The sequence below is a fragment of the Melanostigma gelatinosum genome (assembly GCF_949748355.1).
Source record: "Melanostigma gelatinosum genome assembly, chromosome: 1".
NCBI lineage: Eukaryota > Metazoa > Chordata > Actinopteri > Perciformes > Zoarcidae > Melanostigma > Melanostigma gelatinosum.
The window spans coordinates 29,309,161-29,333,261 of NC_136634.1; the positions used below are offsets into that span (position 1 = coordinate 29,309,161).

At 48.3% G+C, this 24,101-nt stretch overlaps 1 protein-coding gene across 1 annotated transcript in view; it reads left to right on the top strand.

The window, feature by feature from the left end:
- agbl1 (AGBL carboxypeptidase 1) overlaps positions 1 to 24,101 on the top strand; it is a 174,828-nt gene that overhangs the window by 13,557 nt on the left and 137,170 nt on the right. The window contains exons 3-6 of the mRNA XM_079273586.1: positions 8,861 to 8,924; positions 10,656 to 10,802; positions 19,322 to 19,453; positions 20,990 to 21,083. Of these exons, the coding sequence (XP_079129712.1) occupies positions 8,861 to 8,924; positions 10,656 to 10,802; positions 19,322 to 19,453; positions 20,990 to 21,083 (437 nt within the window). The remainder of the gene's footprint in view (positions 1 to 8,860; positions 8,925 to 10,655; positions 10,803 to 19,321; positions 19,454 to 20,989; positions 21,084 to 24,101) is intronic.

Here is a 24,101-nt window from a genome sequence, read left to right on the forward strand (position 1 = left end):
CGTAACAATAGTTAATGAATTCTGATTTATACGTGAATTCAAATGCAAAATAGGTATGCGCTGACCAGGAGACGGGGGAAGGTGGCGGTGTTCCTCAGCAGGCAGGCTCAGTGGTGATGTGCTGCTGGCAGGCAGCCGGGGACCGTGGGAGGCACAAGAGGGGGCAGAGCGGGATGAGGGACCGGCGATGGAAAGTCCGGAGCTGGTGGCTGTAGTAGCCCCGAGGGACACTGGTCTTCTGCGGCTGGGGCGAGAGCCGCCAGACAGGGTAGAGGAAGTGGCTGCTGGGCCGGTGTCTCCGGCCCGCTGCTGCTCTCTGTCTCTTCTGGCCAGAGCTTGGGCCTCCAGTCTTGCAGCACGGTCCTCTGCCTCCACGATGACGTCAGACATCTCCTGAGCTGTCAGTAACCTGGCCTTGGTGATGTTCCTCCTGACCTTGCCGGTGTTGCGGTTGTAGTTTATTTCGGCCAGGAGGTGGGCCAGGTCTACTGTTATCCGGCCTGATGTTACCAGGGGATGGGTCATGTAGGGATTGGGAGGAGGGGCAGGTGTGGGTTGGTTCTGGGGATTGGGGATAGGGGCTAGAGAAAGGGGATGCTGGGAGGGGAGGGCAACATCAGGCGCAGCCCAGGAAGATGCCGATGAGGTTGGCGGAGGTGGTAAGGAGGCCCCACGCTGCGGCCCGGACGGCATGACCCGTGACCAGTCGATAGCCATTGGGTCCAGAGGGTAGAGGCCACACCTCCTGAACCCAGCCACCACCAGTCTCCGATCCTTCACCCTCTGGTAGGAGTCTCTTAGGACCCTTGAAAACTCCTTCTTAGAAACCAAGAAGGAGTGGCTCACTGCCGACAGATCTCCTGTAACACCAGAGAAATCTGCCTTCAAGGGTCCGAAGAAACTCACATCCAGAGGTTGAAGGATGTGAGACGTATGTGGTGGCAGGCACAAGAGAATGACCCCCTCCCTCTGTGCTGCCCGGACCAGCTCTGGATCCAGGTGTGATTGATGTCCGTCCATGATGAGCAACAGCGGGCGCTCCTGCACGGCGAACTTCAGGAAATGCCCGACAAACCACTTCCTAAACAGCTCACTGTCAATGTACCCTGCTGGCGACTTCCCGTAGAGGGCATCGGGAACCCCTTCCTTGTTATAGGGGCCCCCAGGATATCCCCCCTTGTAGATGATGAATGGGGGGGGGGGACATCCTCCCCAGCCGCGTTGAGGCAGGCCAGGACGGTGATGTGGTCTCTGGTTCCCTGGGCCTGCCTGTAAGCATGTTTAGTCCCCCGGGGCACGATGACCTTCCTTCTTGTTGAGTCAAGCTGAAACCCTCAACCCGTGCTCCTCCAGGGTGGTGGTGAGGAGCCCGAAATACTCCTCAATTGGCCCCCTCTTGGCGCAGGATGCCCTCCCACGGTCAATGATGTCTGGGGTCCGGGCAGTAAGGCGATGGTGTTGCCGCTCCCGGAAGTTTATCCACCACGTCTGGCCAAGCACGGTTCTTTGTGCGTCCCGGTGGCGGACGTTATAGATGGCCAGAGCGTGGGCCAGGACCTGAGGCTTCGTCAGTGGAAACCCGTGACTGGCAGAATACAAACAGTACTCCACCAGGGAATCCTCATCTTCAGGGACCATAGACACAGTCAGAGGACACCCTTCCACTGACTCGGTCACTCAGGCTGGACTTAGGGACCCCAAACTGCTGGGCTGCCTGCCGTAGAGAAAGCCTGCCTGCTTTCACCTCCAGTAGGGCCTGTGTCATGGCCTCCTGGGTCCACTTCCTCGTCTTCCTCTCCCTCTTCCTGACTTGCCACATGTTTGGCATCTGCAAATACACATTTATTTTGGCACAGTAAGAAATTAAATACAAAATTTGTTTTAAAGCCACAGTACATGTCTCAATAAATTGAATAGTTCTATAAATTGCCAGATTACCATGTATAGACGCATGCTTATTTAACACATGCATAGACATAAATATATTTACCTTAAACCATTGTAGATTTACAATTTCTATATCCATCTCTTATTTTCTTGATCCTCCTGTAAAGGAAAAAACTCACACACAGACACACAATACCTACCTTTCTTACTTTAAAGGTTCTTCCTGTCTTTTCTACTCTTTTTCTGCTTATTGCTGTCTTCTTTCTGTTCTTTTCTGCTTCTTTGAGTCTGCTTTCTGTTCTTTTCTGCTTCTTTGAGTCTGCTTTCTGCTCTTCTTTGAGTCTGCTTTCTGTTCTTTTCTGCTTCTTTGAGTCTGCTTTCTGTTCTTTGCTGCTTCTTTGAGTCTGCTTTCTGGTCTTTTCTGCTTCTTTAAGTCTGCTTTCTACTGTTTTTCTGCTTCTTTAAGTCAGCTTTCTACTGTTTTTCTGCTTATTGCGGTCTCCCTTTGCCTCTCTTCTCTTCCTTCTCTCTGTCGCTGTTCTCTGTCTCTGTTCTTTTCAGGCAGGAACATAAACCACAAGAGAGACATTTAAGTCAAAAACATTACATTTTGGTTAACCTTATATACTGTATAACAGCACTGTGTTATATTGGAGGCTTATCTACATAAATAGTTCTAATCATAAGAGCCACTGCTGGCTTTCAATAAATGTACAGTCTCTCTCACTCTCAAACACACACACGCACACACACCAACATTATTTGCATAATTGATCAGATCATTGTGCATTATTATACTTGATGTAGCCTGGCTTATGATAAACAAGAAAAGCATTTTATTTTACATGTCTGCTGTTATGTTTCAGAGCTAAGACCAAACAAACAGCAGCCTACCTTTAACTCGCGCTATGATTCTTTGATAGTTTTTCCCGCGGCCACAACTGTTTTTTTCAGACACAACATTTCTGCCTCCCTCCCCTCGTCCCTACGATCTCGATGGTACTTGATTGTCCAATTTCCGGACGGTATTTTCTGCGACCCCGTGTGTTACTGTGTCACTGGTTATATACACCTCCAGGCAGATTGGTTTCGCCCTGCTTTCCCTCCGAACACACGCAGTCAGTATCAAACCCTTTACTAACGGCTTCATTTATTATTTTATTTACCATTAGTTTAAATTCCTTTCAGTTATTTATATTGTTTCTATTTATATAAAAGAAAACCCCTGTTTGACTTGACAGACATAGAGGTGAAATCTGATTGGATAAAAGCTCTACTTACAACAAGCTGCACTGGAAGCAGAGCAACAGAGGAAGACAGGAGCTGTGCAATGAGAAAATAAGCGAATGGAAAAAATAATTTGAATACGTAATGTAGTGTATTTATGAAAAATGATTCAATTATAAAATAGCTTTTACTTTGTGATTCTGTTTAGGCCAGCAGAGAAGGCTTTGCTGGCCCTGACGGCCCACCACTGGTTAAATGTGAGAGCCCCATGTCCCCAGGCCCTGTCCGAGACATACTGAGCCGAACCCAAAGGGATCGGCGTTGTATTTAGCTGCAGAAGTAGGTGGCAGGATGCTACAGATGGTCAATAGGTACATTTTACATAACTTGCTCCATAATCACAGATGCGGTTACCTCTGTGTTTAGCAACTGTCTCTCGTTACAGTAACTCAACACAACTCTGCATGGTTTGTCCCTATTTAAACAGGCAGATTGTTGGCCAGCGGCGGGGGCCTCTTCATTCAACACACATTCTAATGAGGGTAATGTTTAGCTCACCCAACAGATTTCTGATGGAGCAGCAGAATTTAATCAGACACATATACCAGTGCACCGTCAGTTACAGTGAGACCAATGTGAACTTTCGGATGGGAAACTCCTCAGGGTGTCACGTCCAACTTGAAGGTACTGAGTGTAGATACAAAACGCCGAGTTCAGGAGCCAAAAAGAGGTAGACTTTAATAAGATATCCCACAGAGGGAAAACACAGGAACAGACGTGTCAAGAAAACATGAGGCTCGAACGAAGGGCAAGGTACAGACACGCCTTAAATACACTTGAGGCAATTACACAGGTGAACCCACTTAAGGTGAGCCAAGTCCAATCAGTCCACAAAACCTAATTAAGGCGCACTCTGCCACCATCTGCTGGATGTCCTGGGGTCCTACGGCGCAGTCCTGACAGTACCCCCCACCCGACGGCCACCTCCAGGTGGGCCAGGCTGGAGAGGGTGTGCACGGTGAAAGGCACGGATGAGGGCAGGATCCAGGACGTGCCGTGAGGGCACCCATGAGCGTTCCTCTGGGCCGTAGCCCTCCCAGTCAATCAGGTACTGAAGGCCTCGCCCCCTCCGCCGGGAATCCAGCAGCCTCCGGACGGTGTAGACAGGACCACCAGCGACGACCCGCGGAGGCGGCGGCAGTGGGGCAGGCCTGGACAAGGGCGAGGAGAAGAGAGGTTTCAGCAAAGAGACATGAAACACTGGTCTCACCCGGAGAGTCCTAGGAAGTCTGAGTTTGTAAGCCACCGGGTTGATCCTCCTCTCCACAGGAAACGGACCGATGAACCGGGGAGTGAATTTGGAGTCCGTGCGCAGAGGCAGGTTCTTGGTGGAGAGCCATACTCTCTGTCCAGGGCGGAACGTCGGGGCGCGCCATCTCCTGCGATTGGCCTGGATCCGATGGGTTTCGGTGGCGCGCGTAAGCGCAGCACGGGCCTTCTTCCAGGCCTGGCGGCATCTGGCCACCGCAGCATCCGCAGAGGGGACCGCAGACTCGGACTGCTGAGAGGGAAAAAATGGCGGGACATATCCGTACTGAACCTCAAAAGGCGACATACCGGTGGAGGACCCACTCAGTTGGTTGTGGGCGATCTCAGCCCACACCAGCTTTCGACTCCAGGCACCCGGATTGGATGATACCATGCAGCGTAGGTATTTCTCCAGCTCCTGGTTCACGCGTTCCGTCTGTCCATTACTCTCCGGATGGTAGCCTGATGAAAGACTGACAGACGTTTCAAACAAGGACCAAAATGCACTCCAGTACTTGGACATGAATTGGGGCCCTCTATCAGAGACAATGTCACTAGGGATGCCATGGTGACGCACCACCTCTCGGACCACCAAATCAGCGGTTTCCTTCGCAGACGGCAGCTTAGGTAGTGGGACAAAGTGGCTTGCTTTGGAAAAACGGTCCACAATTACAAAAATCACTGTGTTACCGTCAGAAGGTGGTAGGCCAGTGATGAAGTCCATTGAGATGTGGGACCATGGCCGATAAGGAACCGGCAGGGGGTGGAGCAGGCCCGCCGGGGCTTGGTTTCCTGACTTCTGTGTAGCACAAACAGAACATGCGTGAACATACTCCTCAATGTCAGTTCTCATGCGTGGCCACCAAAAGCGGCGGCTGACTAGCTCCATCGTGCGGGCAGCCCCAGGATGGCCCGTCACTGGTGAGTCATGCCCCCATTGTAGAACCTCAGAGCGGGCGTTGAGCGGGACATACAGACGGCCCGGGGGTACTCCACTAGGACCTGGATCCTCCTCTTGCGCACGCAGGACGGCGTCCTCCAGGGCAAGCGTCACCTGTCCCACCACGCAGCTGGGGGGAATGATGCACTCAGGGACAGGGTCAGTAACGTTGGCGTCATACTGGCGCGATAAGGCATCAGCCTTGGCATTCTTGGTGCCGGGGCGAAACGTGATGATAAACCTGAATCTGGTGAAAAACAGGGCCCACCTGGCTTGTCGGGGGTTCAGGCGCTTGGCCTCACGGATGTACTGGAGGTTCTTATGATCCGTGATGACTGTGAATGGGTGGCGCGCTCCTTCCAGCCAGTGTCTCCATTCTTCAAGTGCCCTTAGGATGGCCAACAGCTCCCTGTCCCCGGCGTCATAGTTCCTCTCAGCGTCACTAAGCTTGCGAGAGAAAAAGGCACATGGGTGCGTCTTGTTGTCCATACCTGATTTCTGGGACAGCACAGCTCCAACACCAGACCTGGATGCATCCACCTCCAACACAAACGGAAGGGCAGGGTCAGGGTGCCTCAGCAGTGGGGCTGACGTGAACTGAGCCTTGAGATGCTCGAACGCCGCTTGCGCCTCCGGGGTCCATCTGAGTTTGGTTGGGGCTCCCCGGGCCACTGCTGTGATAGGTGCCACTATGGAGCTGAAGCCTCGAATGAAACGGCGATAAAAGTTAGCAAACCCCACAAAACGCTGTACTTGCTTGAGAGTGGCGGGAACCGGCCAGTCCAGTACAGCCTGCACCCTGGATTCGTCCATGATTACTCCATCGGGGGAGATGACATACCCCAAAAAGGAGGTGCGGGTAACGTGGAACTCACACTTCTCCAGTTTGACGAAGAGCTGGTTGTCCAGCAACCGCTGGAGGACCTGCCGGACGTGCTGGCGATGTTCTGTGAGGGACTTGGAAAAAATGAGCACATCATCGAGGTAAACGAACACACTGCGGTTGAGGAACTCCCTGAGCACTTCATTTACAAAGGCTTGGAACACAGCAGGAGCATTGGTCAGACCAAATGGCATTACCCGGTATTCATAATGTCCACTGGGGGTGCTAAAAGCAGTCTTCCACTCATCATTCTCTCTGATGCGGACCAGATGGTAAGCATTCCGCAGGTCTAGTTTAGTGAACACTGTAGCTCCTCCAAGAAGATCAAAAGCGGAAGACATGAGTGGCAACGGATATTTGTTCTTTACTGTGATGTTGTTCAGTGCTCGGTAATCTATGCATGGTCGTAGACCACCATCTTTCTTGGGTACAAAAAAGAATCCTGCTGACACTGGTGAAGTTGAAGGGGTAATAAGCCCGTTCTTAAGAGACTCGCTAATGTAGTCCTCCATGGCCTGAGTCTCGGGCCTGGAGAGAGGGTATAGTCGTCCCCGGGGGGGAATAGTGTTAGGCAACAGGTCAATGGCACAGTCAAAAGGTCTGTGAGGAGGAAGTGCTGTAGCTCTAGTCTTACTAAATACTTCAGCTAGGTCATGATACTCTGCAGGGACTGAAGAGAGCTCAGAGGATGAACAGGCAACAGAACACTTCATCACAGGGGTAACATGTTTGGCTGAGATACACTCTGGGCTCCATGATAAAAGTTCGCCAGTGGACCAGTTGAACTGGGGATTGTGTGTCTGAAGCCAGGGAAACCCTAGTACTACTCTATCATGTTGGGATTGGACTAAAGCCAAAGAAACAGTCTCTGTATGTGACCCAATCTGCAGTAGTAAGGGGTGTGTCATGAAGTCAATTTTACCGGAGCCTAGGGGTCGTCCGTCGAGCGCCTGGATTCTCACAGGATTGGGAAGGGCCTTGGTAGGTAGACCGAGGCGGTTGGCCAGAGCAGAGTCCATCAGGTTTTCCTCTGAGCCTGAATCGATCAGCACCGTGATAGGGATGTTCTCCGGGTTCTCTGGGGTCCAGGTGAGTCGAGCCCTCAGGCAGAGGCGCTTAACTGGGTTGGGGTACTGAGAGTGGACAAAATTGCTCACTACGCTGTCCCCTCCTCCTAATGAGCATCCTCGTTCTGCAGGTGTAATGCGGTACCTGCCTACCTCCATTGCCTCCGCTTGAGCGGGCTGAGCAGTGGGGCCCGACGCGCCCAGTGGTGAATGCGCTTGGGGAGGTGCCGAATTGGGAAGCCTGCGCTCACGCCTCCTTTCGCGTATGCGCTGATCGAGGCAGATAGAGGTGGTTATGAGCTCATCTACAGTGACCCCCCACTCCCGACTAGCCAAATCATCTTTGACCGCCTCCGACAGGCCATTGTAAAAAGTGGTCAAAAGTGCTTCATTGTTCCATTTGCACTCAGCTGCCAAGGTGCGGAATTCTATGGCATATTCAGACACAGGTCTAGCTCCTTGGCGGAGCGAGCTGATGCGGCGTGCTGCTTCTCTGCCACTCACTGGGTGGTTAAAAACCTGGCGTAGTGTCTTGGAGAACTCTACTGCATTAGCACAAAGTGGGGAATTTGCCTCCCATAGGGCAGTAGCCCATACTAGAGCTCTACTGGTTAGCAGCGAAATCATAAAAGCGACCTTAGCTTTTTCTGAGGGGAACTGATCAGGCTGCATGACAAAACACAGGTCACACTGTGTCAAAAATCCCTGACAGGTCTCTGGAGTGCCGGCATACCGCTCTGGTTTCTGTAGGAACGTCTTGGCAGCCGGGGGGTTCGGCTGGTGCATTTGCTGGGTTATCCAGGCTTGGATCTGCTGGATCGAGGTTCCCTGGGATTCCACAGCGCCGAGCACCTGGGCTAGGCTGACGTCTCCTCCTTCGGCGCCTGTTACACTCATGTTGGTGGTTCGAGCCTACTGTCACGTCCAACTTGAAGGTACTGAGTGTAGATACAAAACGCCGAGTTCAGGAGCCAAAAAGAGGTAGACTTTAATAAGATATCCCACAGAGGGAAAACACAGGAACAGACGTGTCAAGAAAACATGAGGCTCGAACGAAGGGCAAGGTACAGACACGCCTTAAATACACTTGAGGCAATTACACAGGTGAACCCACTTAAGGTGAGCCAAGTCCAATCAGTCCACAAAACCTAATTAAGGCGCACTCTGCCACCATCTGCTGGATGTCCTGGGGTCCTACGGCGCAGTCCTGACACAGGGTAGATTGGGTGGTCCATCAACATGTACAGTAAATCAGATAGACCCATGAAAACCTAGATTATACATGCGTTTGTTGTCGGGAACGGCCGGGCAGCTATTTTTTCGCCCTCACACTGGCCTGAGGGGGCGCATCATGGTAGGTAGTCTGCCCTTGGGGCCCCATGCATTCTCGTATGTGCTGAATCTGAAACAAAAAATAACTTGTATAGAGGCCACCAAAGTGTCCATTTCACTGCATTAATGCAGATTGAGGTTAGGCATTATTTTTTCAAAATATTTTTTGGACTTGCATTCATTGTATATTTTTACTTTTTTTTTTTGTCTCTGCAGAATGCAGGAGATGTGGAGAGCACCTTAAATACCCTCAATGTCCTGGATGAACTTTTGTCTGCTGGTAAGCTCAGATCAGCTTTTGACCACTGAAGTGCATTTGACATGGCAATGTCATGTAGGGGACTAACTGTTGTCTGCAGCAGTAAACACAGGGACAGTGTAAAAGCCAGTATTGAGTCAAATAACAGAGGAGGGGATGCAGGAAAATGAGAAATCGAATCTGCTTAACTTAATTAGTTTCAAACTCCTCAGATGTATGTGTCACATTTATGCATGAATTCATGTCCACCTGAAATAATTGTTGAAAATAATGTCATTGATAGATGACTTGATGGCAAATTGTCATTTGCTTATGTAAAAATATTTAACCAAAACTGCCACAAAACATACAATTATTTTTTCTTTCTTTCTTTTACATCCTGGTAAAAGTATGATGTACCATAACTCAAAAGGACAAGGTTTAGTCAAAGTATCATGGACAATAATTACATTTCTGTCAAAAGAAAATGTGAATAAATGAGTATCCATTCATCCACTCCTGTTAGGAATATACGGTACACTACTGTTGTAAAGTCTCGTCAGGTTTTATGTTGATGTTTCTCTTTTTTCTTTCAATATTAACTATTTCAACAAAGATCAAAACTTCTAGTCGAAGTCCCCAAAGTGTTGCATGACAGGGGACGAAATACTAGGAAAAATACTGTTGGATGTTAAATACATGTATCCCTGTCCAGAAAAGTGTAATTGACCCTTGATCACCATTCAACCACCACAGTGCAACTAGTCTCTAAATATTTAGTTTCTCTCCAGTCTACTTAGTGGTTAGATTGAATAGGTTTAAACTGTGATTTGTCACTCGAAAGAATGGTCCGTTGATATTCCAATAGTGCTAACCCTAGACTAACCCTCTATTTATATTGTGACGTTTAAAGAAGAGCTTTGCTAAAGCAACATATTGCCTGTTAATTCCAGCTTGTTATGGCTGTAATATATAACACTTGACACTGAAACAGGAAGCTTTTCCTCTGCACCCATTTTAATGCTAATTTTCCAGTTTATCTTGCTAATGAATGGCGATTTCTTCTGTTCTTATTCAACGGTTGGTCAGAGGGAACTTTGTCTCTTTCTGCCCTTTCAAATGTCAGTTTGATTGAACCATTGTACAGCGTTTTGTTCTCCATGTACAACAGTAAATAACATCTATTTGTAAAGCGCTACAACCTAAAAGCATGAAAGACCATTCAGACACATGGAGTAGACCTCTTAGGCATCTGACAGGACCCAATCAAGCTTTCGGTAGCGAAATGGTGGTTTTCAGCTCTCCATTGATGTTAAAGTAATTTGCTTTAGGTCATCATTTTTTTCCCCAAGTCTGTTTCTGCTTTTATCCACCTCAGACACAGTTGTTTTTTCACGGTTCTTTAAGTGCAAATTGAAAATGCTTATTGAAAGAAGGTGGCTGGAAAAATACTTGCATCTTGAACAATGCTGGGTTTTTTCTCCACTCGACTCGGCTGTGAATGGAAACAACCTCAAAGTAAGACTGAAAGTCAACACTTAAGCCTCAAAGTCTGTGTTTTATTTCCAATCTAATGTGCTCACAGAGCCAACAACAAAAAATAAAATGTGCCAGTCTTAATACCACTGAAAAGACTAGTCCGCCCCTCCAGCCTTCCTTTTAAATCAAACTGGTTTTCTCTGCCCAACAAAGAATTAGTTTTGTTTGCAGTTGTTTTGTTTCTGTGGAATTCTTTCCAGCAGGGGACACACCGCTATATCTCTTTCTATTCAGGTACAGATCGTCGGATCCACTACATGATCAGTAAAGGTGGCAGCGAGGCCTTGCTTACTGCGCTGGTCAACACCGGCCGCAGTTTCAGCCCCAACTACACCCTTCTGCTGCCGCTGCTGCATCTGCTGGCTAAAGTTGGACACAGAGGTGAGGATGAATAAAAAGATGAAAAGCAAAAAAAATGTATGATGATGGATAAAAACCCAAATGTTTGACACTTTGACCAAACTTCAGTTACACCAGAGCCACATTTATTTTAAAGGTGACCTAATTAGCCTGTACAGGACATGCTGATAGAATGACATACTGTAACCACGAGCATCTTTTTGGTTATTCAGCAGGGAATCATAGCCTGGTACATATCATTAGCATATCATTAATTGTGCACAATATGTTGACATTTCATGTTCGCATAAGGCGGTTGAGGGAAGTGGCGCCCCTGGTGCTTCAGTTCCTACATGAGGAGGAAAACCAAACAGTATCTCAAAAGGACTCAGATTGCTTCGTGTTCGCTTTCTCATTCTCATGTACATCAGAACTAGAGGCAGAGCTTTTGTCCAAGGCAGACCTGTGTCAGCACAACATTTTGCTAACTTGGTCTTGAGTGTACCATTTTCTTGTTCCACAGCGCCACCACTGGCTGGATGGTAAGCGCAGTGTGTTCTTAAGTCGATACCCAAGTATGCGCTTAGTTCTGTAATGGCCTGGTTTACAAAATGAGAACCGTTGTCACTTGATATTTTAGTAGGAATGCCCCAACGAGGAATGATTTCAGAAATCAAAGCTTTTGCGACTGTCGCAGCAGTTTGTTTACTTGATGGAAAAACTTCAACCCACTTTGACCACATGTCCACCATCACAAGACAGTGTCTCTTACCTTCAGATGGAGAGAGCTCAACAAAGTCCATCATAATGTGTTCAAAAGGCCGTGTTGGAGGCGGATGTGCAGCTTGGCTGGACACCGCTACAGGCATGCCTACATTGTGAGTAGAACAGGTTACACATGCAGAACAAAATTTTTGTGCATATGAGGTGAACCCCTTTGTGAACCACGTTTCATTTAATGCACTCAACATTCCTCCTTTTCACACGTGGTTGTTGGGGTCTGAGCAGATGGCTTCAACATGTGCTGTGGACAAAGAGAATCAGGCCTTCACTTTGTCAAGCACAGGTCTCATCCTGACCTGTAGTTTTGATGAGAGCCAGCTCCTCTGGGTGGAATGTCACACTAGGGTGTGAATTCCCCCCCCCCAAATAACCATGGTAACCGCGGCAATCTCATTGGCCGAAGGCCAAAAGAACCCAGGACCCCTGTGGTTCAACCCCTGTTCTACAAAACTGTCTGCAGGTTCACACTTCTCCGCTTTTCCCCTTCGACCTCGGTTGAGTTAGGGAGCACGCAACCGCTCTTCACCCGGACCTTCGTCCTGGACGCATGAAGATACATCGGCCTCTCCTTCCCCCTCCAGCACGACCGAGGACACGAGGAAGCAGCGGCCCTTCTCCCCTTCTCAAACCCTGTCAGGTCACGAGCCGTTTTGCTGGACGAAACGACAGTGTTCCACTTTGAGTACGGCTCCACTCAGCCCGCGAGACGAATCCGCATCAGCGATCCGTTCTCCGCTTTTCTTTTTATTTTGTGCACAAACCGGCACAGAGGAGCCCGACGAAGCCTCGCTCCTCTCGTGACCGAGGATTCCCGGCAAGACCTACGGACCACGTCGTCTCAGCCGAAGTTAGGTCATCCTCCCTGCAGCGAGGACTGATCACGTCTGCGTTTGCTCCAGAGCCACGCCAACGGACCGAAGCCGCACCAGCAAAAGCCGTGCGACACACAGCGCCCGCTGCAAAGCCGCGCCGACCCGCAAGCTCCCCCCTGTCCCCCTTCCCGACGAGGAAAACGGACCGCTTTGCTCACGAACACTTCAACGTTGCAACGAAGCATCGACAAGTAAGATTCTTGGCATTTGGGCATAGCTTAGCTTAAATTAACGTAAATTTAATTCAGGTCATTCATTCATATGTTGATATTCCCGTGTTTTTGTGTGTTTAAGTTACTGTCGCGTGATATTGAGATATGGCGCAACTCCTCGCGGACGAGAGAAGCTCCGCTGTATTCGTGTATTAACTGTGACTGTTTGCTTGGGATTTATTTGATTTCTTTTCATTTGTTTTACTACACTTCGTGTAGTATTCTCTGCTCATTAAATCAGCTCTGTGAGTGAAGTGTGGAATCTCGGCTATCGTACATAACTGCTGGCAGTTCTACCGACAACGGCACGTTGTGTACGATACGCCAGCGACCCCCATTATCACTACAACGCGGACCGCACGCAGAAGTTTGATTCATGAGCCACCACCTTTTTCTCTTTCCTCCTCTCACGTAACACACACAGCTCCTAGCTCTACACCTGAGAAACCCCGTTGAAACGATCGCCTCACATCACGTGCTGCCCAGGCACACGTGATTACATACAGCAGCCTAACTGCCATTTTGTCCGAGTCACTCGAATCCGCCATCTTTATAGTTTTTAGCTGTAGTTCTTAAGGCCCCTCCCCTTTTGGCCCGCGTCACTCGACGCCACCATGTCCCAGTGCAGATTCCTCCACACTTGCTCCTTCTGCGGCAGCGGCCACTCCCGCCCAGCGTGCCCCCACAACCCGACAAAACTATGACTACGTGCATCCGTATCAACCCCCATCAACATCCGAGCGCTAAAACAGGCCCTCACAAACCATCCGGAGCCACGCTTCGTCGACTTCCTCATCTCGGGCCTCGTAGAAGGCTTCCACCCAGGGACTATCTCCCCGCCTTCAGTACCCTTCCAGTGCAATAACCTACAGTCCGCCCTGAGGGAACCCGACACAGTCGACGCCTTACTGGCCACAGAGGTAAGTGCGGGGTTCATGGTCGGGCCATTCCCACAACCACCGTCTTCTAATTTCCGCATCAGCCCGATTGGCATAGCCACCAGGAAATATTCGGGCAAAAAACGCTTAATTATCGACTTGTCAGCCCCTCACGGTGGCCTCATCCCGAGCATCAACAGCTTAATCCCCAGCAAACACTTCTCCCTGAAATACGCCACCATTAACCACGCCATTTCCCTCACGAAAATCGCCGGCAGAGGCGCCTGGCTCGCCAAAACCGACGTAGCTAACGCTTTCAAAATCCTCCCCCTCCACCCGGAATTCTGGCACCTCTTCGGCGTTCGCTGGAAGGACGCATACTACTTCGCCGTCCGACTCACCTTCGGCTGTAAAAGCAGCCCCAAACTGTTCGACTTGCTGGCAGAGGCCCTCTGCTGGATCCTCACTAACAACCATAAAATCCCCCACCTGGTCCACCTGCTCGACGACTTCCTAGTCATATCACCCCAGTCAGCACCTCCCGGCCACGGCCTTTCGACCATTACATCGGTCTTCGCTCAGCTCGGTGTACCTCTCTCCAAGGGGAAGACAGAAGGGCCTTCCCACACCCTGGAGTTCCTCGGGATCACCCTCGACACCGTCCAGTTTCAAGCTTCCTTGCCGGCCGACAAACTCCACCGCATCATACTCCTCCTCCAAAACTTTCTCCTTACCCCCTCCTGTACCAAACGGCAACTGCTCTCCCTCTTGGGACACCTGAACTTCGCCCTGCGCATCATCCCCCAGGGCCGCTCATTCATCTCACACTTGCTCTCCCTCGCATCATCCACATCCGCCCTCGACGAGCTAGTCGCCCTGGACAAACTCTCCAGAGCAGAGATGCAGATGTGGCGGCATCTCCTGTCCAACTGGAACGGCATCACCTTCTTTTATGATGACCACCTCTCCAACCCAGAAGACATCCAGCTCTTCACTGACGCTGCCCCCTCCGCCGGTTTTGGGGGATACTATGGCAGGCGATGGTTCTCAGCCAAGTGGCCCAGCGAATTCCGCAACTTCCTCCAAAACCCCCTCCGCCCGTCTTCAGCGGCCCACGAACTATATCCAGTAGTCATCGCCACCCTCCTGTGGGGGCACGAGTGGTCGAAAAGATCCATTCTCGTCCACTCGGACAACCTCGCCGTAGTCGATGTCATCAACAAAGGCCGGTCGAACTCCCCCGCGCTCATGCCCTTCTTACGTCGCCTCACGTGGCTGTCGGTCACCCATCGGTTCATCCTCAGAGCTAGACACGTCCCCGGCCACCGCAACTCCGTCGCTGACTCCCTGTCTCGTTTTCTCTTCCAGACCTTCAGGACCTTAGCGCGAGACGCGGAGGAGGACCCAACCCCGGTCCCACCATTTTCCGACACGATATACATACTCTATAACCAACCATCACCGAGCTCGTCTCCCTGTCCCAGCAAGCCATCATCTCCAGCCTAGCCCCCAGCACCCTTTCCACCTACTGGACGGGCTGGAACGCCTTTCGCGCCTTCCACACAACGTTCCACCTCCTGTTCCCATCCTTCGACGCAGCTTCCCTCTGCAGCTTCACCTACCATGCCCACTCGACCCTCCGCATCAACATAACCACCATCAAGGTCTACCTCAGCGGCATCAACTTCTTCGCCAAACTGCTCACCGGCTCCCCCACAACATTTCCCCAGTTGTCCTTACTCATCAAAGGTCTCCAGCGCCGAGCACCTCCCTCGACGCCTCGCGGCCTCCCGTTGACCGCCGACCTAGTGTCCCGCTGCCTCACCACCCTCCGCTCCGGCCACCTGCCCCTCCAACCGGCACGTACCCTAGAGGCCATGTTCCTACTCGCCTTCTTCGGCTTCCTACGCTGCTCCGAGTTCACGTCCTCTTCAGCCCAGTTCAACCCTAGCCTCCACCCTTGCATAGCCGACCTCTATCCCGTTTCCGAAGATTGCCTAGCCTTCCTGCTCAAACGGAGCAAAACGAACCAGGTCAGCAAGCCGGTCCCCGTACTATATTTCAAACTCAACTCTCACCTGAGCCCCTACGAACCACTCATGCGCTAACTACAAACCAGGAAAACACAGCAAACCGCCCCCCACGAACCGCTGTTCACCACCGAGACTGGCCGCATCGCCGACCGATCCTGGTTCCTCTCGCACTTCAGGGGAATCCTAGCCACCTCCGGGATCAATCCCGGCTCCTTCTCTGGCCACTCCTTCCGTGTAGGAGCCGCCACCACCGCAGCAAGCAGAGGAGTCCCAGACCACCTCATCAAAGCCCTGGGCCGCTGGTCCTCCCACGCCTACCAACTCTACACTCGCCACAGCGCCACCGACATGCGCAACGGGCAGGCGGCACTGCTCCCGTAGGCAGGCTTTTGGGGGTCTGCAAGGCCCGGGAGCCGCGTGGACCCTCAAACTAGCCTTTCCCCAAACCGCTTCAGGCTACCCTCCACCAACCATCCCTAAAACTCTCAAGCTGGCCAAATCGCCGAGGTGGGGCCCTAAGCTAGTGAATTGGAGATAAATCTGAGCTGAATTTCAGGAGCAGGGCCACACCTCCACGGGGCCACTCCCGGCCACACCCTACAAATACCCACGGCCACCATAGCGCAGCCTGCTACGCCTTTTCGTACCCCACCCTCCCGCCCCTCTTTCAACCACTCCCAGAAGGTCACCTGCCTCCACAGCCACTACTGTCCCACATGGACTGGGGGGGGGGGGGGGTCTGCAAGGCCCGGGAGCCGCGTGGACCCTCAAACTAGCCTTTCCCCAAACCGCTTCAGGCTACCCTCCACCAACCATCCCTAAAACTCTCAAGCCGGCCAAATCGCCGAGGTGGGGCCCTAAGCTAGTGAATGAGTAGTTAGGTATGAACGACCGACAGTATGAATACATACCTAAAAAGGACATCAACTGTTTTTTAGTGTCAGGTTTCGGTATCGACACGATTGAAGCTATTCTTTTTGGAGAGAGAGTTTGCCCTTCCTCTGAAATGTCATGACCTAAGAAATGTACATTTTGCATTACAAACTGTAATTTAGATAGGCTGGCCTTGTGGCCCTCTTGTGCTAGATGTTTTAGCAGTTTTATTGTGTCTTTCTGACACTGTGCCTGAGTTGGGGCTGTGATAAGGCAGTCGTCTACATACTGCAGGAGTGCAGAGCCTGGTGAGAGAGTTAGACTTTCTAAGCTTTCTCTGAGTGCATCATTGTAGATGGTTGGAGACTCGGTGTAGCCTTGACACAGCCGTGTGAAGGTGTACGGTTTACCGTTAAAATTAAAGGCAAACCAATATTGACTTTCCTTGTCGACTGGGAAAGGCATTTGACAGGTCAACAACAGAAAACCATTTAGCTGCAGGAAGAATCTGAGCTAGAATAGTGTAAGGATTAGGCACATTTGGTGCACGTGCATGAACTGCAGCATTTACTGCTTTCAGGTCTTGCACGAAACACCATTCAACAGGCTTGCCTGCATCTCTGATCTTTTTAACAGGAAATATCGGTGTCCTGACTGGAGAGTCTGGACATGGAATAATCACACCTGCTTTCAGGAGTGACTCAAACACAGGTGTTATACCGTCAATGGCCTCTTGGCGCAGAGGGTACTGGTGCTTGTGAGGCCGAAAATCAGAGCGCGGAGTGATAACGACAGGCTGACAGTTGTGAATCAGGCCAACGTTGTACTTGCTCGTCGCCCAGAGTGTCTGTGGAACACAAGTAAGAGTGGGAGAAATAGATGCAGGTTTCGTTAAAAACGTTTGAATTTCTTTGTTAAGCTCATGAAACACATAGACTGATCTGCAGGCAGGTGTTAAGAGCACACAAAACGTTCTGTGGAAGCCGGTAGACTGTGATCGCAGAATGAGTGGATCACATGTCTTTTCCCAGTCGGTAAGCGCCTCGCATTGAGCGACGAATGGACCAAAATCTCTCCACTCATCATCGCGTCCTTTTGACAGCGAGATGTGAGGAGCTGAATCTGGAACATCAAACAGTTATTTTTGTGATGGAGACAGAAAAACAGATACAGCAGACTTATAAGTAGACCAAAACAGTGTAGAACAGGCGATTACATCATTAATGCCTTCAAAAAAATTGTCTTCATAGCAGACATCTTGTCCTCTAGTAATGTGTGAGGTGCAGTGTAGATGTTTGTAGTTCATGCGGTCGGCATGTGGTGAGACCCGTGCGTCTACTGTGTGACAAAGTCGTTCTGCGCCGCCAACAGGGAGCCACCATTGATTGCAAAAAAGTGACTCAGAGGGAGTTTGTAGCATTTGGTGTACGACTCTATGCCTCAGCACTTTAAGGCCATCAGAGGATGGTTTTACTCCTATTCCATACACGCACATTAAGTCTCTGCCCATTAAGTTGATGGGACAGAGGGTCGAAAGTAGAAACGAATGTTTCACTTTCATGTCAGGATCATCATCAGTCAAGTCAGTGTGTACACACATCATTGGAACAGAAAATGTTTCAGTTACAGTTAAGCCGGAGGCCCCTTGAGAGTATACAAAACGCCCACTCATCTTCTGACGAGGAAAATATTTCTGTTGAATCACAGTGAGTAGCTCCAGAATCTACTAAAAATGTTAATTCTCTCCCTTCCACAACTACCTTTGTCGTTGGCATATTTTTATATGACTGATGAGAGAGTGATGAGAGATTTGAAAGAGTTCATCCGCTGACAAAGTGAGTAGGCTCTTCCTAATGTCCCACACTAGGCTCTTCCTCTCACTGTCCGACATCGTAGCTCTTTCCTTTTCCCTCACGTGCGGTTCCACAGTCCAGCAACTCCGTCTCTGCTTCAGTTCACCAGTCTACGCCCACATCCGTCTCTTTTCTCCCACAGCTTTCATGGATTGCAGCACCAGCTCAGCTCTGGTCCCAAATTTCATCTATCACTGGATCAGCTGCCAGCCTTCCGGTGGTGCCGATCCCGGACGAGCCCCCAAAAATCTGTTACAGGTACCAGGACTGGTGCCAAGTAGACAGATGATAAGATTCTGCAAACAGAACACACAAATTACACAGGGCAATTTCACATCTGTTCATCTCGCCTGCTCCGCAAAATCTTTTCATCTGTCTACTTGGTACCAGTCCTGGTACCTGTAACCTGTAACATGGACTCAAATTTTACTTTTAATGCCAACATCCATGTTGTAACCAAAACGGCCATTTATCACTTGACAAATATTGACAGAGTTACCGTTTCTCTCCCAAGCCAATACTGATAAACTTGTGCATGCTTTTATTACTAGCAGACTCGACCACTGTAATGCTTTACTTTCTGGCCGACCCAAATAAGCCATCGATCAACTTCAACTCATACAAAATTCAGCTGCTCGTGTATTGACCAGGGCCAGAAGGCGAGCACACATTACACCAGTTCTGAAACGCCAAACTGGCTACTTGTAAGTTTTAGAAGTAAAAGAAAGTAATCAAGTTATGTTACTTTAATATGGTGATACTTGGATAAGGATACTGATTAAAAATCTTTTAGGAGGTAATTAGTGTCAGAATATATTTTAAAAGTAAGCATTACAATCCTGCATTTCTGAAAATGTGTGTGGCCATGGCAATATTTCCCACAGTTTAGTTATGGTGTGAAAAAAGAACCACACACAGGTAAGCCGGATCAATGAGTCAAAGAATGATCAATATTGAGCTCCTAAACTACATTGCTCAGCCGATTCTATGCTGTTCATCTGACGTTGCTCTGTCTACACATTCATGAACACATTCAATGTTTGTGTTTCTTCTGCAGATCGCCGTATAGGTGTGAAGGCAGAGGACGCTGGAGCTGCGCTGCTGACTCTGAATCTGCTCAGACACAATGTCAAACATGCCAGGAGGGCCGCAGCCTGTCTCTGGGTGATCCAAGTCTTCTCTTCATCAGGTAGACACGCACGCATAACTTGTTCCCAAATGGAGACACAGCTCTCGTCCACAACTGGACAAGCCTTTGATCTGAAATATACCCCCAAAGTTAGGAACATAAACACACACACACTCATATCTGTACTTCTATCTTTGTGAGGACCCTCAACCACACAATGCATTCCCTATCCCCTAAACCTGACCTATTCCCAAGTTTAACTTGAACTTAAAAACCAAGTCTTAACCTTCGAAATGCCTTTGAAGGAGTTAGGATTGGCCAAAATATCCTCATTTCCAAAAATGTCATCACTGTAGTTAATAACTTGTTCCGGTCCTCTCTATGTAGCAAGTACAAGAACACACCCACCCACACACACACAGGGCTCTCACTGAAATGATTAATGGTCACTTTCACTCTGTAAACGTTCCTCCCCCGTTTATCTTTCACTGTCTCAGTACTTCCAACGTCCCACATTTTTGTATCAACTATTTATTTCCCCTTACAACATTTACTATTATCCTTGTTATTTATATGAGCACTCGGAGTCAATACAGTGTGAGCAGTGTTCACCCTCTCGATGTCAGTGAAGTAGCAACAAACCAAACACACAAACTGGATATATTAGCAACCAATGCTGCAGTCATTTTCAGCCGTGTGTGCTTTGAATCTTCTGATACGTTATCATTACTTTATAAGCAACAAGTAAATGAAGAAACATGGTAACAATGAAAATGGTTTTTGAATCATCATTTGTCTTAATGTTTTTTATTGTCAGACTGTTCTCACTTCCGGGACTCCAGTAGTAACTCATAACTCTGGCATGAATTCTGTCTAGTAGCGTTGACCTTTTACTCTTTCCTACCCAGTAACATGATTCACAGCTCCTCTGCTCCTCTGCTAAGAAGACATGTGTCGTGTCATTTATCAAACAGGCTCAGCAGCCTGGAAGCACAGTTTGTCTGAGGAGCAGGTGCAAATAGCACAAGTGCATAGTGACGAAAGGAAGGTGGTTCATTCTTTGATATCACAGCCCGCTCTCACCAGTTTTGCGATAGGATTGCTTTTCGCGTATCATTTGTCTACCATGTAGTCTGTACTGACTGCAATGTAAACACATCAGCATGAATATGAGACGCTCTCAACAAGGGATGTCGTATAAAATGTGAGAGACCGCTTATGGTCGGTGGAAATTTGAGCATAGAACTGTGTGTTTAGTAGCTATAATAAAAGTGTTCAATGATTCATATTTAAGAATTCATAATTAGTCATAATCATAAGGGTTTTGGAAATGCATAATTAAGATAAGCATAAAGTGTTTTAGGATTAGTAGCTAGAAGTAGAATTTGAGACATGAAGCTTTTGTGGGCAACTCAAACAAACACAGAACTTGCAACCAGGAGGCCTTTTTTTTTTTGTAACTACATTTTGCGCTTCTTTATCATTAAATGATGATTCACAACTCATTCATTTTGATTGATTGAAACAATAAGCACTACACTACTACTTTTACTTTTCGCAGTCATGTTTTCAGTTTGTCACACCTTTTCCTTGCAGTTTCTACAGCAAACCTAATAGGAGCAAACCATGGACTGGATGTCGTCTATCGCCTCATCCCCCAGTATACCACCAAACATCTGCACGCCATCAAGTATGTATACCCAGTCCTTTTTGTGTCTGACAGTGATTCCCTTACATGCCCGTATCTCTTGGTGACTTGTGCCCGGTCAGGGGAACCGAACTGGAGAAAGTGGTCACAAACAGTCCCAAGACACGACTGACTGAAAGACAGATACCTCCTGCGACCCTGTGTCCTCATATGCGGAGAATACATTTTGGGTTTGCACCACCTTATGCTCAATTATGCTTAAATTAGACTTGTCTGTAGAATCATTATTTATGCCATCTATATGTAACAAAAGCACAATACACGTATCAGTGTAAAAACAAGATGGTGGGCGGTTGTAGTTTAATATGGCATATACATTTGACAATTGTTTTTACAATAGTACCTGCTAATTAGGAAGCTTTTTTGAGAACATTGGGAATATATTTTCAAACTTTATTCAGATTTGAGACACGCCAATTTTGGAGTATGGAGCAAGGATCATTTATACAGTCATGAAATGTTGAACAATTAAATTGTTTGCAACTTTGTGTCTGCACAGCAATTTTCAGGCATTGAAATGAACAGTGTTATACTTTGTTACAGACTGGTGACATTATTGTATTATACAGTAAAATAAATAGCAAGGGGAAATTAAAAATGCCAAACACAAGTTTGGGTGTCGGGAGGTTGACAACAGTACAGTACAAAATGATCACTTAGTCTTCACCTCCAAGCTAGCCTACCAGCCTTAGCTTGCAAGTGTCAGCTACTGTGTAAATGAGTGACAGTCGACGGCGTGATGGCCCCTGGCTGACCCACATCATGAAATAAAATCCTTCCTTCACAACCCACATACACACCACAGAGATGGGGCCATTGACATTCAATGACTTGTGGTTTCAATGAGAAGTTTATTCATAAGTTGTTTTCTGGAGCTTGAATTTGCATCTTACTTGGCAACAAGAACAAACAAAGTAAATTATAACCAATCACCTCTTCACCTTCTTTCCCTTTCATTTATTTTGAATGGTCTCAGATCCAAATGTTGGCGTGTAGAAATCCAGTATAATTTTTTATTTTAATCTGAAGATATCTTTTTCAATTCCACAAATTTGATGATTTTGGCTGACCCTCTTGGCTTTCCTCTAGGACGCTGTCAGACCAGCGTTGTGTCCCAACAAGACCTAATCACTGTATTTCCATTGCTGTGGATACTGGTGATGCCCACAGGATGTTTTTTTGGCAAGGTCTGACATCTAGTGCAGACGAAATCAATCAAAATGTCCACTGTAAGGCTTTTTCTACATATAAGGATCAACGAATAACTAGAGTTACCGTATAAAGGTTGTATGCCTTCGCAAAACAGCCAAGTTACAGTTTAAGTCTGTCTAAACTGTCTCCACTTTATCCAATTAGACACTAAACATGTGAAATTGTCATAATTAGCACATTCATTCTTGAGTTATGGCCAAGAACATTTTTTGTGAGGTCACAATGACCTTGAACTTTGACCACTAAATTCTAATCAGTTCATCTGTGCCAAATGTGAGGACATTTCCTCAAGGCTGATCTTTGACCACTGAATACAAAATCAGTTCGTCAGCTCGCCAAAGTGGATGTTTGTGCCAAATTTATTCCAAAGAAATTCACCCAAGGCCTTCCAGAGATATCACAAGAATGGTGCGGACGTGAGGTTCACAGTGACTGAAATTAAACAGGTTTATCCTTCGGTACAGGCAGGATGTTTGTGCATATTGGAAGAAACTCCCTCAAGGTGTTCTTGAAATATTGTGTTACCAAGAAAGGACCGGATGGACGGACAACCCTCTAAACACAACATGTTTCTAGACTGCATCACAGAGGGCGCTTGTAGAGCTGCAGACTTTTGGTGTGATGGGAATTAGGCACTATGGAATTCCCGGTAACTGTCTGGTTCATTAGAGCCAGATATGTGAAACCATCTCCATGCACAAACTGCATGGCAGTATTACAGTTTACAGGGAAACATCATCATTGTATGACCATATTCTTGGTCTCAACACATCATCATTTCCCCGGAACTTGTGCGTAGACTCCAGCTCTTACTTAAGCTACCGTCCTTCTCATCTTAGCTTGTATGTCTGCTTCCCATCTGTCTCTGTCAGAACTGATGGCATTTCAATCAGGAGAGACTTGTTTTATAATTTAACAATGATTTATTATACAAGCTTCAAATATGCAAAGTGCAAAGTCTTTGGCGATTGGACTCCATCCGGAAGTACTATCACCGACCGTAGGGATACAGAGGTCCAATGGGCCTAATCCCCCCTGGAGTCCAGACACTGGTGGTGGTGGTGGTGAAAGGAGTTGTTGCCATCTGATGATGAATCAGGAGCTGTGCTGATGACTGGAGGCGACTGGGGTGGAGGCGGGTCGCATCTGCTTAACGCTGAAATGACAACTGACAGCAGCAGAGAGAACGCTTTAAAGTTTGACAGCAACGAGCTGATTGGCTTAAGGAAACTGTGTTCAACGAATCTGGTTGGTTGCTTAACCGTGCACGCCCCCAATCAGCTGATAGAGTAATTACAAGGAGAGGAGAGACAGCGATCACAAGCGAATGTCTTCCTGACTGAACTTGCGCATGAGCTACATTTGGCTCAAATGGCTAGCATCCTCCAGTATGCCCAGTGGGGCATGCCAAGAGCACTTGGAGTACCGGCCTCTCTCTGCCTGGCTTCATCCTAGGCATACCAGCCCCTGATCAGCCACTGGTGAACATGAAACTCCTCGGTGGTGTGAGGGAATCGGATGCTCTGACACAAATTTATAGCCCTCAGGGTGAGTCTTCTGTATCATTTTTATGCAGAAGCCAGCTGTTAATTGTCGTAACACAATTAGAAGACTCTGGGAATCCAGATTTCCAAGCCGCCTGATACTTTGGATAATTTGTTAGAATTGGCAGCTGTGAACTTCTGCGATGTAAGTGGAGCAACGAGGCAGGAGATTTGCTATTTCCCCCAAAGAGTGAGAGGCAGTTTGTCTGTCACAGTGATTTATCCAATTATTGCTACGATATGG